The sequence below is a fragment of the Zootoca vivipara genome, chromosome 3 (genome assembly GCF_963506605.1).
Source record: "Zootoca vivipara chromosome 3, rZooViv1.1, whole genome shotgun sequence".
NCBI classification, from domain to species: Eukaryota; Metazoa; Chordata; class Lepidosauria; order Squamata; family Lacertidae; genus Zootoca; species Zootoca vivipara.
In genome coordinates this window covers 105,449,569-105,469,617 of record NC_083278.1, presented here as the reverse complement: position 1 = coordinate 105,469,617, position 20,049 = coordinate 105,449,569, and the positions used below count along the sequence as shown (strand labels likewise).

The 20,049-nt window shown below is 44.0% G+C and overlaps 1 protein-coding gene across 1 annotated transcript in view; it reads right to left on the bottom strand.

Annotated features, from left to right (window-relative positions):
• MSH2 (mutS homolog 2) overlaps nt 1-20,049 on the bottom strand; it is a 54,831-nt gene that overhangs the window by 11,639 nt on the left and 23,143 nt on the right. The window contains exons 7-9 of the mRNA XM_035111064.2: nt 11,075-11,271; nt 9,552-9,661; nt 786-909 (exon numbers count right to left, since the gene is read on the bottom strand). Of these exons, the coding sequence (XP_034966955.1) occupies nt 786-909; nt 9,552-9,661; nt 11,075-11,271 (431 nt within the window). The remainder of the gene's footprint in view (nt 1-785; nt 910-9,551; nt 9,662-11,074; nt 11,272-20,049) is intronic.

Here is a 20,049-nt window from a genome sequence, read left to right as displayed (position 1 = left end):
AGCAACCTGAAGTTATCAAGGGTCTGAAATGCTTCCCCTACTAGGAAAAACTAATATGGGTTGGGACTATTTAGTTTAGAAAAAGGGCAAGTGGGGAGAATGACTGAGATTTCCACTGTTGTGCATGGTGTGGAGAAGGTATATAGGTAGAAGTTTCTCTCTTTCTCACGAGACTCAGGGTCATGGGTTTGAGCCCCACGCTGGGCAAAAGATTCCTGCATTGCCAGGGGTTGGACTAGATGACCCTCGTGATCCCTAGCAATATTGTGCTAGACTCCCAACGTTATCCAACAAAAGCTGAATGGTGAGAGATTTCAGGACATACAAAGAAAGAGCACTTCTTCACACAGCACATAGTTGCAATGATAGCGTTTGCTGGCACCTTTAAAAGCACTCATTCCACATCGCCTCGTTTGCCGACGTGTCTCTGTGTGTCTGCCAAAGAAAACCTGTGCACTGTGGGGGATTCTGATTGCAGGAGAAGAGGTGTTCACTGAACAGAGACAAGGTGCTGGCCAAGTTTGCTGTGCTTCATGCAGGCATGAAGCGACTAATAGTGGACCTTAGAAGATATCCAGTTCTCTTCTTTTGACCATGTACTGTGGGGGAAGTTTCCAACAACAGGTTTGTTTGTTTTTGTTTTGCTTTTTAAAAAAGCAAGTGCACAACTGTATTTTAAACAGTGAGAATGCTGATTCTTCAGCATCAGAACACGGACTGGAAGTGGCTTTGGAGGAAATACTCTAAATCACTTTGTGGATAAAATGAAGGTCATGCCAACATACTTAGCTCCTTTGCAGCCGCCTTCAGCACACCCTGCATTTTTTCCTCTAGCTTATCCATATTCTCTCTCAGCTCAGTGAGGCTCGGCTCAATGGAGGGTTTCAAGAGGTATTCGTGGCTCTCCACCTGGGATATGGAGAGAGAAATTGTCCACAGAAGAGTTAAAAGCAGCCGCCAAGACGCTTCGGTCATATTACGAAACATTTAAAACCCATCTAAAGCAACTTCTGTGACCACATAAACTAAGTAACAAATGTGGGAGATTAAAACTCTCGATTAGATCAGTCTAAGTGTCAAAACAAGTATTTATCAAAAGATATGTTAAGCTCACAGAACATTCTGGGGTTTGCAGCCTAAGGGCTGATCAACACCTTACATAAAATAAAAATAAATGAATGAATCACATGGTGAGGACTTTTACCTTTTTTATTTTTAAAAAAAGTTCAATCGCGTGAACTCTAAGCATATCAAAAATTTGCACAACAGGATTTGGGATGATTCTAATAAACGTTTATGTCATGGATGGATGTTAAAACTTTTCTACAGTAGCTCCTCATTTAGAGATAGCTAGATGTCGGCATTCCGTAACAGATTTGTCCCTTGATTTGGTGTACAGTACTTGAGTTTGGGCAGTTGCTCAGGCAGAAAAAGCGGCATGCCAAATCTGAGTGGCCAGGGGTAAAACGAACCCATTGTCTTTTCATGTAACTTAGCAACCATTTACTTCATATATGCAATGTGAGGACCATGCAAGAATACCGCCCAAGACACATGGCAATCTGTGGAGAGATGTTGGTTGGTTTTCATGTACCTTCTGTATTCTGCATGTCTGCAATAAAATTCAAAAGCAGCTAACAAGCATTTCTCCAGAAAGATCAGAAAGTGCAGTCACTGTCTGATCTTTCTTGAGAAACAGGTTAGCTGTTTTTATTGTTCATTTTTTATTACTGAGTTTTGAAAATACAAAACAACCTTTTTTTAAAAAAAAAAAAGAGTATCACATCAGTAGGCTTGGCTAGAACCTCTCTCCACCAGTGTGACAATTCCTCACCTGCAGCCTGAAACTGCCTAGCTCAGGAAAGACTCGGCCTTTGCCCATCTGGTGCCTCAAGGTGTTTTAGACTAAAACTCCTGGCCAGAAAATGTCAGCTGAAGCGAAGCTGCTGGGAGCATTTATCCAAAACACCTGAAGGGTGCCGGAATACTCTACACGGAGATCCTGTTGAACAGGTAAGCTCAGATTGAAAAAGATGAGCTTAAAGGACCAGGTGAAGCCTGCAAGCTCGACATGAGCACAACAGCACTCTGTCCACCCGAGATTCCCGGCAACTGGTATTCAGAGGTGTAACGCTGTCTTTTCCACCAACCCAAAATGGCAGATCACCTGGAATGCAGATGAACTTCACACTCCAGTCACACTTAAATCTAAATCTTCTCCACAAGCTCCTCAGGAGCAATGATCTTTTGGGGCTACAAAGCACAGTATGAATTTTAAAGAAAGAACGAAGAGTTTAGTCAGCCTGCCTTCGAGACCCCTAAAACAGAATGCCAGAATAACACTTCTATGAACACTGCAGAAATCCAGTGAACAGATCTTAGGCAATAATATATTGCGATGTGAAACTAATTCACACACATTTTCTCAGGTTTGAATCACGGCAGCCTTGGCTCAAGTAGGGTCAGGTCCAAAGGAACAATTTGTGCATAGTGTGTCAAGAACGGTGTTTATGCTAAATAAATCATGCAGATGTGGTAGGAAGAACAGACTCAAGAGATGCTACCAGTTCATACAATGCACCATTTGTGTATGGAATCCGCTGCCAGCAGGTGTTTTGAGGGCCACTAGACTAGATGACTTGACGGGGCGACCCCTCTGGGCTGCTTCTTTGCAGGTGATGAGCGTTAAGACACTCCCTTTTGGGTTTGGGAGACTGGGACAGCTGGGTTGGGAGGAAGGGGAGGCAAAGGTGAGCCAGCCTTGCTGAACAAATCTCAAATAGCAGCAAGTCATCAATGGCAAAAAGGTCAATAAATAAGAACCACGGGGTCTGACTAGGTATTAGATCAGGGGTTCCCAAACTAAGGCCCGGGGCCCCGGATGCAGCCCAATCACCTTTTAAATCTGGCCCATGGATGGTCCGGGAATCAGCATGTTTTTACATGAGTAGAATGTGTCCTTTTATTTAAAATGCATCTCTGGGTTATTTGTAGGGCCTGCCTGGTGCTTTTACATGAGTAGAATGTGTCCTTTTACTTAAAATGCATCTCTGGGTTATTTGTGAGGCATAGGAATTCGTTCATTTCCCCCCCCCCCAAAAAAATATAGTCCGCCGTCCGCCCCAAAGGTCTGAGGGACAGTGGACCAGCCCCATGATGAAAAAGTTTGCTGACCCCTGTATTAGATATATAGCAGCATGCAGAAATATCTGAAACAGGGCTATGGAGCTCTAGGTTCAAGGTCTACAAACTTCTAGCAGCCACAAACAGTCGGATGAAAACCCAAAAGGCAAGCAAAATCTCATGATTGCTATGGTAATATTTTAACTTTGAGGACAGAAGTTCTATTGTTGCTGTTTTAAACTTCTGGATGTTAAGGGGGCGGGGGACGACTTTTGTGCACTGAAGGTTCAGCTATATATATATAAAAAACACTTCCTAACTTACCAGGAATTGATTTTTGAAAACTCACCTCACCTAAGATAACATTCCTGAGGATCTATGCTTTTTCCCAAAAAAACAACAACATTCTAGTCCTCAAGGTGAGTCACTGCCTCTCTCAAAAGTACTTTTCTTTCTTTTCACCTTGTACCAGAACATCCTCAGAAATGCAAATTGCTTTGTTTTTTGTTTTCCCCTCATAATATGTTATTAAAGCTTTTTCACACTTTGATTCATCAGTTAACAAACAAGATGGTTTTCAATATCCAGAGACTGGTCCCTCCCATTCATTTGCCCTCACATGTTAACTTCAAATTATCAACTCTGCACTTTTCTGCCTATTTGAGGAATCCATAGAATGGGTTTCTGAAAGCAAAATTCAATAACTATCTTCTATTAAATCTATCCCTAGCATTTTTAGGAGAGAAAAAAATCCTTTTAACTTTAAGCTGCCACGTCCTTACACTGCTCACATGTTCTCTGTTGAAAAGTTATTTCATCCGGGAAACGGGTTTCTCGTAGGTCACACTACTCAAAATGGGACGAGGGAACCTCGCTTTTACCAGAAGCTTTGGGGAAAATAACAAAAGAGGTGAAAGCCTTATATCCCCCTTCACTCTCAAACTTGTAAGGATGATGAAAAATTCATTACAAAATGCTGGAAAGGACTTGTGTGCTTTCTGCACATCAAATTGTAAAGCCATCTAGAGCCTGCAGGGAACGGGAGGAGCGATGGAGCTTTGTGATCACACTGTACTATCAGCAACTACAAAGAAGCCCTATGCTTGCTTGCGGACCAAGAACAGCTGAATGCCACCACCGCAGAAGTCAAAATATTCTCAGAAAAGTGCAGAGTAGTTACCTCCCCGAAGAGAAAACAGGGGAAGTGCAATTATCTTTCCCTACATCTCCTGGCAGCTATCATTCAGGGACACACCAGTTCTTTCTCTCCATTCCTCTTTTGCGCTATAGCTCAATGGCAAAGCACTTTCTCTGCATGCAGGCACTCCTGGCTCAGTCTCTACCGCCGCCAGCTAAAATTTTAGGGATGCAGGAAGCTAGCTTTGAACCAAGTCAGACCCTCGGGGTCTGGCTTAGTGCCGTCTGGCAGTAACTCACCAGGGTTTCAGCCAGGGAGTATCTCCCAGCTCATGCTGTTGGCATTCCAGAGGATGCTACCTTGGAATGCCCAGTCAGAGAACGTGTTAGCTCAACTGCAAACAGCATCTGTCTACCATCCCAGTGCTACACATCCCCAGCTGATCTCCCTTTTGCAGATCTGAACCACTGCATTCACTTGGCCTTTACAAACTTAGGGCCTAGGCCCTGAGTAACTTGCGATCCCTCAGCTCAATATCTGGAGCAAGGGGGCCATCAGTATGCTGGTGACACCTGGCAATATTTCTCCTTTCCGTTAGATTCTGGCGAAGGGTGGAAGTGCTGAATCAGTGCTTGGGGGTCAGTGAGTGGAGTGGATGAGGGCCAAACCTGAAAGACCGCCTGCCCCTCTATGGACCTGTAAGATCGCTTGGATCAGATGGGTAAATTCTACTCGTGGCACTGTACCCTACAGAATATAGGAAACATTTTCTTATGCCCTCTACTGCGGAATAATACCCTTCCTTCTGCCATCAGTTGCTTCAGATGTCTTGTAAAAATATACACTTTCCCTGAGTCATAAGACTGAACCCTGCTTTATATGATTTCCCTGAATCTGTTTTATTATACACACACACAGTTGTATTTTTGTCATAAAGGGATATTGTTTTTACCCTGTACATAGTGCACACTGCCTAAGAGTTTTAAACATTAAGCTGTTAAGATAGGCATGTAAATAAAATACATAAAACAAACTGCAGCCCAGTCAAGAGATAATACAGTACTGGTATTGTAAGCCGGTCAGAATTACTCCAAAGCATGTATGGAGCAGATCAAGGATGAGGCCACTCTGGCCCAACCAAATTCAGCTGTCTATGACCTGGTCCACATGCAAAATAGTATGGGATGGGATCCCACCTTTCCACCGCTGACATCAACCAAGAGACACTTCACCTCTGACCTCCAGGTGTAACATCCAAAACACATAGATGGTGCTACCAGTTCCAGGATTTTATCTAGTAAACCGGGGTAGGCAACCTGTGGCCCTCCAGATGTTGTTGGACTCCCAATTCCTACTTTTCAAAGTGCCCCACAATGCCCATTCTGCATTTGCAAGGAAATTTCCCTTCATTGGGGTAGCTCCTATGCTCAGGGGGTGGGGGGTGGGGCTGCCTACTGACATGGGGCAAGCACTCACACTTTATTGTTTTAGACACTAGCTGAAAGCTTTCCTGTTTGGACAAGCCATTACTTTTAACTGGCTTGTGGGTTTTAGTTCTGTTCAGGGGATGCGGCAGTGGTAGACCAGCTACTATGCATGCAGAAGGTCTCTGACAGTCAATGTGAGCTAAACAGATCAACAGTCTGGCTCAGTACAACACAAGCTAAGCAACTTCCTTTGCCCCAGCTGTAATTTTATTTTGCACGCCACTTGGAGAGCTTATTGGTTGAGCAGTTTGTAAAAATTTCTCAAATAATAAATAAAATCTCAACCTTGGAAATATCTCCCCCTGGACACCCAACAAGGCTTGGAAGATACTTTAAGCTCCTTGTCACAGGAGGCTTGTGACATTATTCTGTGAAGTGCAATGTACACAAGTGCCACTATATAAACTGCCATAATATATACACACTACCTCATGCAATGTATCTGCGGCTCTATAAACCTAAGTCCGTGAAGCTGGAAGTTTGCTCAGCGCAGGCCGAGCAATATAATTTGGTTGCTATGCCAACCTGCAGCTTTACAGTACTCTATTAAAGAGAATGATAGATTCTTACAGGTCTTAATGCCTTCTTAAACACAAGGCCTTCTTAAACACAAGGCTGCAAAATCAGAACCTGTGAAATTTTCCCCTTTCTCGCCCACTGTGGACGGTTTGCTGTTCCAGCAACCACAGCTGCCCCTCCAACATCGGCCTTAATTAACTTCCCTGGATTTAGGAAATGCAAACAAAACTTGGGGTCATGTGTCTTACTTGGCTTCATTTAAACTTATCTACTTTGTTGTTTGTTTTTCCCTTTAAAAATAAAGAGCGAAACAATTGGTGTGCATGAAGAAGCCAAGCACCTGGAAGCATCTGAAGGCCAAAGCAGGAAGCTGGCTATTAAGTAGACACAGAAGGGCATCAAGAAGAGGGCTGAAAGTAGAATGAATTGGTTGATCTCTTTACAAAGTAAATTTTAGCTTCCCATTTTTCCTTTGCAAAAGTAAACCTGGGGAGCAGGAAATGATGCACACAAGCAAGAAGTCCAACGTGCAAGCATTTTAGCTTTGATTTTTTTAAAATCACTAGTTCGGAGGCAGGAGGCAGTCTCAGTAGTGGTGCCCTCCCTGTGGAACACCCTCCCTTCAGATGTCAAGGAGATAAAGAATTTAGAAGACACCTGAAGACAGCCCTGTACTGGGAGTTTTTTTTAAAGCTTGGTGTTTTTTATTGTTTTTAGATATGCTGTAAGCCGCACAGAGTGGCTGGGGAAACCCAGCCGGATGGGAGGGGTATAAATAATAACATTATTATTATTATAGTTCAGACTCTGGCCCACTGGTTGCTTTATAGTCTGAGCTTAAGAGCTTAAGAAGAGCCTGCTGGGTCAATAGCCCACCTAGTCCAGCATTCAATTCCAGTACCACCCAAATGCCTGTGGGAAACTTCCAAGCAGGACCAGAGCTCAAGAACATTCTCCCTTCCTGTGCCAACCAGGGAGGACGAATAAGATTCTTAAGGGGCTGTAAACTCCAACTGGAAAGAACATGAGTTCCGTACTAGCCTTTTATTCTCTACCAGGAGTCTAGCATTGCATTCTCTGCAGACTATTGTTATAAGCAAAATCTGGCCTTATTCCTTTATGGCAGGCACCCCCAAACTGCGGCCCTCCAGACGTTTTTACCTACAACTCCCATGATCCCTAGCTAACAGGACCAGTGGTCAGGGATGATTGGAATTGTAGTCCAAAACATTTGGAGGGCTGAAGCTTGGGGATGCCTGATTTATGGGGTACATAAGAGCCCTTGCAGAGTCCTTTGTAGGTTCTCCATCGGTGGGAGGAAATAACAGAGGCCAACCAGAGAAAATTGAGAAGCAAAGCAGCTAGTAAGCTTGATCTTTATTAAAAAGGACAGAGAGCTGTTGCAACAGGATCCCCGGCTCATGTGCAGAGAGCAGAGTGGGGACCCAGCACAAAAGGAAGCCCTATCTTTTATACCCTTCGTTTTACATTCAAGTCAATGATACAGAACAAGGTGGGAAGGGAAGATTAACATAAGGAAAATAGATTCTTCCATGAACCCTTTAGATCAGGCACCCCCAAACTGCGGCCCTCCAGATGTTTTGGCCTACAGCTCCCATGATCCCTAGCTAAGAGGACCAGTGGTTAGGGATGATGGGAATTGTGGTCCAAAACATCTGGAGGGCCGAAGTTTGGGGGTGCCTGCTTTAGATGTTCCTTGTTGGTTTCTTGACAGCTGGGTGTGATAAGAGATATGCACCCATCGGTAGAGGGTATGACCAAATGGTATGGTATGGTTTTCTCATGTTTGAAGATTTGGTTATGACCCTGTGTCTCTTACTTCACAGGAAATGAACTTTGGAGTTCCTGGCTTAATTGGTTTTACTTTGAAGCTGGATCCAGGAGTATGTGTGAAATCTTGCCTCCACTGTATTTTCCTGAGCCAGGTCACCCTATTTTCTCCTATTTTCAAGTGGGTTGAATATCTAGGAATATCAGAAGCTTTACAACCAAGTCAGACCAACGGTCCATTTATCTCACTAATGCAGACACCGACTGGCAGCAGCCCTCTGGGATTTCAGGAAGGGAGTCTTTCCTAGCCCTACCCGGAAGGCACCAATGGGTGAGAACTTTTGCAGAACGTGCTCTAACACTGACCTACAACCCTCCAGTCATAACTTGACCCAGGCAGCCCAACAAACTTTAACTTAAATACATGAAAAGTAAAAGCAACTCTTTGTGGTAGGGGCAACTCCTGTTCAAAAGGATTCCCCACTAGCACTACTATTTTACACACACACACACACACACACACACACACCCCACACACAAAAAAACCCCTGTTCCTGTAGCATGTAACTGCATTTCAAGAATTAGTTAAGACTCATGTCTTGGGTACGCCAGCATCATGGTGCTGTGCACATCGTTCTATGGTAGAGGCGCTCAGCTGCGTTAGTTATGGTACGCGATTCCTGGATGTTGATGCTCTCGCCTTGGAGAGGCAAGTTTCGTGTTGACAGCCTTCTGACTGGTTGGCCTTTCGTCCCAGCCCAATGATTTTATTTATTTAAAAAGCTATTTATATACCGACAACTCAAAATATATCAAGTCGATGTACAACAATATATACACGTATAATAAAAGCCAACACACCATAAAACCAGTGTAAAATAATCGTTTAAATGACGGGCTAATCTAGAAAGTTTAAGCAGCTGCACAGGCTTGCCAGCCTTCAAATCGGTGTTCAAGAGATGCCCAAATGTAAATAGGTACCTGTATCTGCCATGTCAATATGGCGAAATGATCACAGCACATCACTGAAGGAATGTCTCTCTTCAGAAGAGGACCCACCACATCTAATATATAAGGGAAGAGCCCTATGGCTGTCTGTAGCAGGGCCTTCTCTGTGGTGGCATAAAATCTCTGGAACTCCCTCGCTAAGAAACTCTGTGTCCGTTACTCCCTATGTGTCTGAAGCACATCATACAGTTAGCTTCAACACGTGCCATTCAGTACTGACGGGACAGATTTAAGTTATAATCTGATTCCTCCATTAATGCTAGTCCTTGGTGATTTTTAAATTGTGCTGACACTAGGTTTCTATTATTGCCCTATGGTTGTTTTTAGTAATTTTGGCAGAACAGCCTTGAGTAAGTTTTTAGGAAGGCAGGCTGAAAAGTTAAAATGTAGAAAAGTTGTGCATGATACTAATGCCACTGGGGCATCATCCACGCAGCACATCTTTGACAAAATCAAGCCACATTATTATTCTTCCTTCAGATTACCGTGTTCATGTCCAACGTTTCATCAATCATATTTTGGAAATTGGAGAAGTCAGACAACAGCTCCTTCAGAGGTCCTGTGAACACTGCTTGTACTAATGTTTTGCTGTTTTCTGAAAAAAAGGAAAAACACAAACATGTATCATAATCACCATCAATTTATTCCTTGCCTTGTAAACTAGCATCTCATGGCAATCTACGTATAAGATAATTAAAAACAGTTCAAAACAGCAAATATGTTTAAAGCAAGAATTGCTCTATAAAGAACAATACAGAAGCCAATTTTCAGGGAAAGGTGGCAAACACTGCAGAGACAATTTAATTTTTAAAAAAGACAACAGGCACAATGTATTCCTCAGGCTGCCAAATTAAAGAGGGTTTTTAATATATATTTCAGACATTCCATTTCATTTTCTTAGCTACTGGCACATTCAAAATCAGAAAAGTACATCTGCAGAGGTCAGCATAGTCCATCCTTTTTCTTCTCTTAATGAGCAAGACAGCTCTCTTAAGTTCACCATTTTGCTTTTTTAAAAAATCCAACCTTCTGCTTTAAATTGCCCTGACTGAGAAGATACAATTTAATATTGAAACCAGGAGTTGTTGGGGGGGGAGGTGGAAACAGCCTGGTCGTTCTGCTAAGCCTCTTCCCCTCCAGAGGATTTTGGACTACGATTCCCATCAACCCCCAACCAGCTCTGGAGGGCACTGGCTTGGCAAACGCTGCTCTAAAAAAATTTAAAACTGGAGGAAAAATTAGCCATGCACTTCACAAATTAGTCCTGCAAAAGCAACACTTTCTATGTGAAAAAGGAAGGAAAGAACGTGTTGTCTTTTTTTTTTTTTTTGAAAACGTAAAGAAGTTTTCATTTGCCAAGGCTTCTCAGCACGTAACCTAGCTGCTTTTAATTGCCAGTGTTTTTTCCCCCGGCCCTTGCACTGGTTTTATAGCTTTTACAGCCGGTTTTACACTGAGCTTTTATTGCCTCTACTGTTTTTCTTGCTTTGTGCTTGATGGCTTTATGCCTCCCCTTTTATGACAGCGCCTGAAAGTTGTGGGCTGCAGCCCTGGACGGCAGAAACCTGATCCCAGGCCCACTCAAGAAGCAGAATCTTCGACTCTTGTTTTCTCCTGCTTGCGTTAGAGAAGTAAAAGAATGAGTAAAAGAAGTAAAAGAATGAGTAAAAGAAGTAAAAGAATGAGATTGGGGGCAATTTCCTCCTCTAGCGCTCCTAGCCTAGATGGGCAGCCCACACACAAACCCTGCAGCCCAAGGTCTGAAAGCAAGGAGAGGCTTTGGCCCTCTAGGTACTGTTGGAACTACAACTCCCATTATCCCAGCAAGCACAGCCAGGGACAGTGGGAGTTGCAGGTCGGCAATATCTGGAGGGCGAAAGCCACCCCACCCTTGTCCCAATGGAATCCATATTACGCAAGCAAAAAACTGTGTTCAAGTCCTCGCTGCCTCTCGCCGGCTTAAGAAAATGGCGATTCCAGATCTAGCACAACAGGGAAAATACATCACCGTCAACTTTGTCCAGTGCTTCTATCACATTCGGTATCTGATTAACAGCCTGGTATATTTTGTAACAGTCCTGGAGTGTGGCTTTCTTGGGGAATTTTTTCGCTATCCGGTTGAAGTCCGGAAAGCGACGGAGCACTTCTTCTTGAAGAGACTGCCTCAGCTCTGCGTCTTCCACAAAGGCCTCCACCAAGTTTAGCCTGAGGGTGGGACAAGATGAAACAAAAAGAGACCAAAAAATCAGTTTGTGCACACAGGGCTTTCGTAGCCTCCGGAGGCAACTACAATCGCTTTCTGTTCCCACACTCCCTCTTTTATTTATTAATGGCAGCACAGAAGATTCAGCTTGCACCAACAGCCCTCTCCCTGACGATGGCTGAAAATCATAGTGAGAAGAGCCAAACAACTGAAAATCTTGACAGCTTGAAGCCAGTCACTTGGCAGTTTGCTTCGCTGTCATCAATAATGTTCATGATAAATGTCTGGTCAAGGTTTCAGATGTCAACGAGAATTAAATGGGGATGGGAAACTGTTATCTTTAAAAAGCTCAGCAACACCTTCCCTTTAATCAGAACACTTATTATTATTATTATTATTATTATTATTATTATTATTATTATTACCCTGTCCATCTGGCTGGGTTTCCCCAGCCACTCTGGGCGGCTCCCAACAGAGGACTAAAAACAGAATAAAACTTCAAACATTAAAACAACATCATGACATTTAGATCCCACCTTTCTTCCAAGAAGCTCTAGGTCAGGCGTCCCCAAACTTCGGCCCTCCAGATGTTTTGGACTACAAATCCCATCTTCCCCGACCACTGGTCCTGCTAGCTAGGGATCATGGGAGTTGTAGGCCAAAACATCTGGACGGCCGCAGTTTGGGGATGCCTGCTCTAGGTGGTGTACATGGTTCTCCCACCTGGATTTTATCCTCTCAACAATCCTGTGAGGTAGGCTAGGCCTAGGATGCTCAAAGTATGCCCCCCCCACACACAGTAATGCTTAAAAGACGAATCTTTAAAACAGAGATGGAAAGCAAGTGTCCTGCTTTTTTTATAGACAAGCCATGGACCACCCAAATGAAACAGGGTGGACCACGGTTGGTTCGAACTGGCCCATAGGACCTTTGTATGCAGCCTATACGGCACTCTCTCCTTCTCCAAGGAAAAATATACAAGGAGAAGCCACAACAGCATTTACCCCCTTCCCCGGCTAAGCTTCGTTCTTTGGGGGCCAAACATTGACATGTATGCCCCAACGTGCTTCTCTATAGAGAAACAAGATATTGCACTCTTGGCCCCACCTAGTCCATTCAAAGACAAAATTGCTTCCCATCCTCATTACAAAGCAAAACCTGAAAGTGGAGACAGGAGGGGACGCAGGCTCACTAGCAGAAATGCAGTCTGAGGTTCCAAATATTGTAAGCTAAATAAGCTTACCAGCTTTGTCTTTTAATTAGTACTTCCATCCACCACAAACAAGAACCACTAAGACAATCAACTTTCTCTGCTTTTTTTAAAAATTTTTTTGCAGAAGGCTTCTCAAGAGCAGCACAGCCAGCAAGGGGGAGACGGGTACATGTGCAGGAGGAGATTGGAGAACGCTTCTGTTTTTCAGTTCAGGTGCCAAAATGCCACCTCCAGAGAAACACCTGGAGTCAAAGTATACATCCCACCCTCCTCCATTAAATCCAGAGCAGGGATCAGAAAGAATGAATTCTAGAGAACATTACCCGCGTAATTCTCTTTTCTTCCCCTTTTTTTTCATTGTTGAGGCTATATGGGGGGGGATCCCACCTTTAAAAAGGGCCATAAAGCAAGGAGCCTTTCCCACAGCTGTATGACAAATGAGACCTGCAAGTAGTGGGTTTTATTTTCTGCAAAACTCAATGCACCCTCTGAAGGAAGATTTTTCTTTTACTCCTGCAATAATTCCATGGTGTTAGAATTCTATCTCTTTCTGCTTCTGCGGCAAAGCAGAGCGCTCGGGATATTTTTATTGCTTCTTTCTCCATAAAGGGAACGATCCCTTACGTTCCTGCACTCCAGCATTATTGTACTAGGAAGAACAAATTAATGCAAGCTTTGATAGCCGTCAAAGCACAGAGGGCTGAGATCTGCCATCAGTTCAGTGCACAGCTGACTTGTTAATTTACGCTCACATATAAGCAGGCAGGCTAACTCTCCGTTAAATGCTTCTGGAATTAAGTAGAAAGTCTTCAGCGACATCTTGCTAATAGCCTCGCTAGCATAACCAGCGTTACGCTTTTCTTCTTCGTAGACCCAACTGTGGCTTTGGGGGAAATAAGGTTAGGTATCAGAAGCTGGTGGAGCCAGGGGCAAGTCTGGTCCTGACAAATGTATCTGCCAGTTTCCAAGTAGCTCATCACCACCCCTTACGCCCTATGCTTCCTGGAAGTTTGGAAATGAAAGGGAGGAGGGAGAAAGGAATGTCGGAAATGAAGGCTCTGCCTTCCTTCCATATCACTAGAAAACAGATATTCGCAAAGCAGTTTCTTGCTGAAAAAATAAGCCCAGAATAAAGAAAGGGGAATAAATGTATGAACTCAAATTGAGGGACACTGGCCAGACAGCAGCACTGCTGAGAACGAGGAAGGAGATCCAGGAGGTGATTGTGAATCAATCACAACTAAATGTGGCACAAACACCATGGTGGTGCTAAAAAAGGGAAATGACATTTCAGATTCATGAGCTGAAGCATCTTATTGCATGACTTATCCAGCAGTTGTTGAGCAACCGTCAGGCTTTGGCTGAAGAAACTATAGGTACCATGCTCTTATGGAGAATTCAAACTATAGCACAAAGGCACGAAGGGAAATAAGCAGGACTCCAAAATACAAGGAAGGAACTGGAGAATTTGCCTTAGAGTGGAATGAGGGTCTTTTAGAAGCAAATAAAATCTCAAAATGTGCAGCAAATAACCTGTCATGTTTGTTTGTTTGTTTGTTTGTTTGTCTGCATGCAGATGCCACCTTCAATGGGTAATGGTTTTGGTGTGTGAATGACTATTACAGTGGTACCTCGGGTTACGAACGCGATCCGTTCCGGATCGCAGTTCGTAACCTGAAAAGTTCGTAACCCGAAAACGGCGCTTTGCGCATGCGCAAATGCACGCGGCACTTCTGCGCACGCACGCGGAAAATACTTCCGGGTTTGCGCAGTTCGTAAGCCGAGGTGTTCGCAACCCGAGGTACGACTGTATATGTCTTAGTACCAAACAATGCTTCTCTGAAACGTGTTAATGCTGAACGTGAGTACTGGAAGAAATTAACAAACAAGCATGAAGTACTGTATGTTCAACGAAAACGCACCCATGCAAATATTATCAAATTTTACAATGAAGATTAGGCAAACCTGGTCTGTTTGCAGAGAACTGCTTAGCACTTCTAAATTTATTCTTTTTCCATGCGGACTACATATCTTTTGCTAGTACTCAGCAGAATCCACTGCTGCAATTTTGAGGCTTCCCAGAGAGGTAGCAGTGTGTTGCAGCAAACACATCAGGTAGTCCTGTAGCCTCTTACAAAACAGATTTATCACGGTATAAATTTCACATCCTTCATTGAAAGTGCCATCCCCAAATGGCAGGGGCAGATAAGATACCCATTCACAGGAGAAGAGGAAGAAATTGCAAACAGAGGATCACAGATTAAAAGGATGGCAGTGGGTCTGTGGCATTTCTATGCAAGTCACAAATATAGGTATGCAAGAGCAGAACAGAGGGGCCCATTCAAAAGAGCAGTTATAGTTGGGGGGGAAGGATCACAATAAGATTCTGTTAACAACTACAGGGAAAGAGCAAACTAATGTCCTGATTTAGTCCAAACTGAGTGTTATGTCGTGGGTGCAGTGCCTATGAGATTTCAGCCCTTCGTGTAATCAGCTCTGGGTAGTGATTCAGCATGCTAGCAAGGATATGCTAGGAGTCAAGTCTAACAAGAACAATCTCCTTTATTGCAGTAGGAACTTGACTGACTGGAAGGAAAGGGCGAGCTCCTTTTATACTCTCAGGAACGGGAGTTGGGGGAAGGATACATTCAGATTTTGGCGGGACCCAACCAGAGTAAGGATCCAAATTGTGCTAACAAGTTAACCAATAGCAACTGTCATCGCACCCATTTGAATCACCCTGGAGCGGGAAAGGTAGTTACAGAACTAGCAGTGAAACTCATGTACACATATTAAACCAATACATAACACCGAGTGAAACAGAACTTGCTGGTTCTGTAGCTTTATGCTAGAGCTTCCTGTGAAGTCTTTTTGTTGCAAGTATAGTGACTTTGAAGTCAGCTGCAGAACACTCTGTAATGCATTACAGCTTCCCAGGTGCCTGCTAATTTTTATGTCAGATCTGAGACCCAAGTCCTATTCTTAAACACTTACAAGTTATTAAACTGGTAATAAATATTTTCCCATAGCTATTATTTCATGTCAAACCTATCCATTCTTAAGGAAATCAGCCCTGAGTGCTCACTGGAAGGACAGATCCTGAAGCTGAGGCTCCAATACTTTGGCCACCTTATGAGAAGAGAAGACTCCCTGGAAAAGACCCTGATGTTGGGAAAGATGGACAGTGTTCTCGAAGCTACGAACATGAGTCTGACCAAACTGCGGGAGGCAGTGGAAGACAGGAGTGCCTGGCGTGCTCTGGTCCATGGGATCACGAAGAGTCGGACACGACTAAACGACTAAACAACAACAACAAAATTATTTCACATGAATCCTTTCTGCTAGAGCAGAGCAAATCTGCTGGATCTGTATTTGTTTTTACATGCTGCTTCAGATTACCCAAACGTTCATCTGTATTACTTCTCTGTCCCAGGATATATATATATATATATATATATATATATATATATATATATATATATATATATATATATATATGGCTTATCTAGTCAGAATGATGCTGCCCTGAACATGCAGAACAATTAGGAAAGAAGCAGTTTCCCTGTGAAACGTGTAGAGGTGCATAAATTTTCTCTTTGGTGATAATCCAAATTCGAGACCACTTAAAATGTGCCACCAGGGATATATAAAAAACCTATGTGGTTCTTTCTGTTGTAAGTATAAACAGCATCTCCTCCACTCAGAGAATACTTTCCTCTCACAGTGCGCACAAACTTTTGAACAGAATAAAATTTCAAGTTACAAGTCCTCAAAATTTATTGGGGTTGTATAAGACGCAACACAAATGTAGCTTATTTATAAAGAGGTACAGACATTGGGCTGTATCCAGTGCTAGTCCTATTCAAGAGTTGACCCATTGATGTTCACAGGCACGACTATTCTTTTTAATATGTCAACTCTTGAGTACAACTTAGCTGGCTACAATGCTTCTAGCTCCTACTCAGCAGCCAATGTGGTCCTCAGTACAACCTGAAAACAGTGTAAGCCGCTAAAGATAGACGCAGGTGGAAGAGCAAGGAAAGGGAGGGGAGAGGAATCTAGATCAACTACAAATGGGGACCCAGCTGTGGCTCATGCCAACAGAGATGTACCGGAGATGTTGGGGAATCGCATGCACACGATTCCCCTTGCTGTAATTTTGCACCTTTGCACCTGCTAAAGGCAGGTGTTTGGTATGCATAATAATGCAGGACTCTGGAGAAATTAACAAGGAAACTTGACGGTAGGCGTTCCTGCAAACACCAGGTATCTCAGATGCACAGGAGAGCCCATGGCACTTGGACTGTCCCTGCTGCCCCAAAAAATAAAGCAATAGATTACACTGCAGCCCACTTGACAGCCTTTTCACAAGCCATTAGAAGCGACTGCATGGTGGGAGACCCCTAGTTTCCAACAACTGCAGGGATGATATGCTATAATAAGCATGTTGGCACGACTGTTCCCTAACCTTTATCTTGCCCCGCCAAGGTTTTGATGTGCCTGGGTCAGGGTTTTAATGATATCTGGTTCCCTTTTGGAGGGTAGCAGCTCCTTCAGTCACAAGGTCTGCTTTGGATATCACGAGCCAGGGTTGAGATTGATCACCTCGGAGAATACATTTGGTATTTTGAGGATGAAGGACTACTGAAATGTATAGCCGAGGCTACAGCAGCACTGGTCGTACTTCTGAACATTATCGTGTGTGACTTGATCTTTCTGCCAGAAAGGGAAAGGCTATAGCTCAGTGGTAAAGGACATACATTGCATGCAAAATGTGGTGAGAGCCAGTGTGGTGTAGTGGTTAAGAGCGGTAGACTCGTAATCTGGGGAACCGGCTTCGTGTCTCCACTCCTCCACTTGCAGCTGCTGGGTGACCTTGGGCTAGTCACACTTCTCTGAAGTCTCTCAGCCCCACTCACCTCACAGAGTGTTTGTTGTGGGGGAGGAAGGGAAAGGAGAATGTTAGCCGCTTTGAGACTCCTTCGGGTAGTGATAAAGCGGGATATCAAATCCAAACTCCTCTTCTTCTTCTCTAGTTTAATTTCTGCTGGGCTGGTGTAGTGGTTAGAGTGTTAAGACTAGAACCTGGGAGACCAGGGTTCAAATCCCCACTCAGTCATGAAGCACACTGAGTGACCTTGGGCCAGTCCCTGCCTCTCAGTCTAGCCTACGCTCACAGGGATGTTGTGGGGATTAAATGATGAGGGGGAGAACGATGTACCTTGAGCTCTTTGGAAGAAAAGGTGGAATAGAAATGCAATGAATGAATGGATGGGTTTTTGAAAGAAGGCTACTTCTGGACGACTATTTTAAAATCGTCACGGTCACTGCCCTCTCTCTTCACCTCTCTCCCTTGCCTCTGACTTTATGCAGCATTTAAGATGCACCCAGAATGCCTCCAAAGAGTGAGTGTAAAAAAATCAGCTGTCAATCCTAAATCTTCCTCAGGACTGGAATTCAGGCAAGATAAGAAGTTCTGGTCTCTGAACCTGCGCTGCACTCTGGAAGGGCCTTGAAAGTCAGAATGTTTCCAAAGCACCGGCCAAAGGATTTTCTTTTGGTTGAGGGGGTGGTGGGAGGGAGAGAGATAGGATCACTGATGTTCCCAAATCCTGGCAGGCTACCAAGGCCATCCAAAATTAACGGCCCATCTCTGAACTCTTAGAGAATTCTAATAGCGTTTTATCTACAGCAGCAAGACAAGAGGTCTCACAAGCAATGTTCATACCTGTTATCTAATCACAGCCAGAATGACCACTACCAGTTTAAATGCCTTTTCAACGCTTATTTTGCTATGCTGGCACAATTCCACTCAGTCCCAGAACAATTTCATGTTGGTCAATCAAATAATTCCTCACTTTGAGCTTGCCCAGACCTTTACAGCTTTAAAAGAGACTATAAAAATGTAACTCAACAGCATGAACCAGCCTTCCCCAACCTGGTGCCCTCCAGATGTTTTGAACAACTCCCATCAGGGCTTTAACAGGTGCCATTTGAAATGCAGTGGAAGAGTCACACTTAGAAAAATGAATGGAGCAGCATCAAACTAAACTGCACACTTTGGGTTAGTGGTAGAGAAACTACAAGCGTCCACTTCTTCCACGAGAAGACTAGGACTAGCTCAGAGAACCAAAGACCCAGAACATTTCCATGCCGTTTGGTGGGATTTCATTTCTTACATGTCAAACTCACCCACCAAATTGCTAAATTTGGCTTTCAGGGTGTGTTTTCCTGCTTTTTTCTAAATCAAAAGTGCAGTCAAATGAAAAAAATATATGCCAACATAAAGTTGCGAAACACAGGAACAGTACGGAGGATGCATTTCCCAAGTAAACAGAAATGAAATAATTTTACAATAACAGAATATTTTTAAAAAGAAATCAAGTTTCCTAGCAGCAAAAGTGGCTCACGCTTCATGCTGAATGGAAGCCACCCCTTTAAATGACATGCCTAGCATTTAAACAAGCCCTTAAGACCTTTATACTCAACTGGGTATTGGGTAGGTTTCCCTGGAAGACACATGCAGATGCCTGGAAACAACAGACATTAATTATGGTTCATTTCAAACCCGCCATCGTCGTATTAAGGTTTTTGACACTCGCTTGTTGAAAGCATCCATAGTAAAGTGTTAACCGCAGTGCTGACAGCACAGGAGGCAGGTGCTAACACACAGCAGACGCTTCCGAACGCCTCCTCCCAGACACCTGGATGGAAGAAAGGGGAGGAGGGAACTGAGCAAGCCCAGGATAAAGATAGGCTCACTGGTATCTGCTAAACCGGGGGGGGGGACCTTTGTCAGCTCAAGGGCCACATTCCCCACTGAGCAACCTTCCAGGGGCCACATGCCAGAGCAGGGCAGTCTCGAGCAGGTCGGGCGCCCTGGTGCTGAGGGGCGAAGATCGCTCCGGCGCACCCGCCCTCACAGGGCACAGCATGGTTTCCGCGCGGCGCCCTGCCTACCGGCCCAGCGCCCTAGCGCACCGGGGCTCTACCTAGAGCCGGCCCTGTGCCAGAGGCTGCTGGAGCCAGAGGCAAAACTGTACATTTGTGCAGTAGGTTGCTTTCTGCACATACACCCGTCTCTATGGAAGTCCATGGTTAACATTTAACCAAGTTTTATTCAGAGGAGACCCACTGAAATTAATTGACCTGGCTTAGTCACATACGTTCATTTCAACGGGTCTCCTCCTGAGTAAAGAGCAGTTGCATACCACTCTATTGTTCTAATTTGGCAGGAGACAAGTTAGTGTTATGGGCCTTTCTTCTGATTAAGCTTCAACTGTGCTACTATTCTGCCAAAACAGGAAAGGAGAAGGGAAAGTGAAGATCACACAACTGACCTGGTGTTCATTAACTTGCAAGACAAGAATGTGAATGCCATTTCACATTCATTTTAAGTTGGTGAGTTTTAGCGACTGGGAGTGGGTGGTTAAGTGCCAGCTAGAAACTGCATCTGTGTACTGTACTTAAAAACTTGCTGCTGCTGCTGGGAGCACCGAAGTATCACTTGGTGGTCTTAATCCAACGTCTAGGGATTTATGCTCCTCAGACTTTGGATCTGGGCACC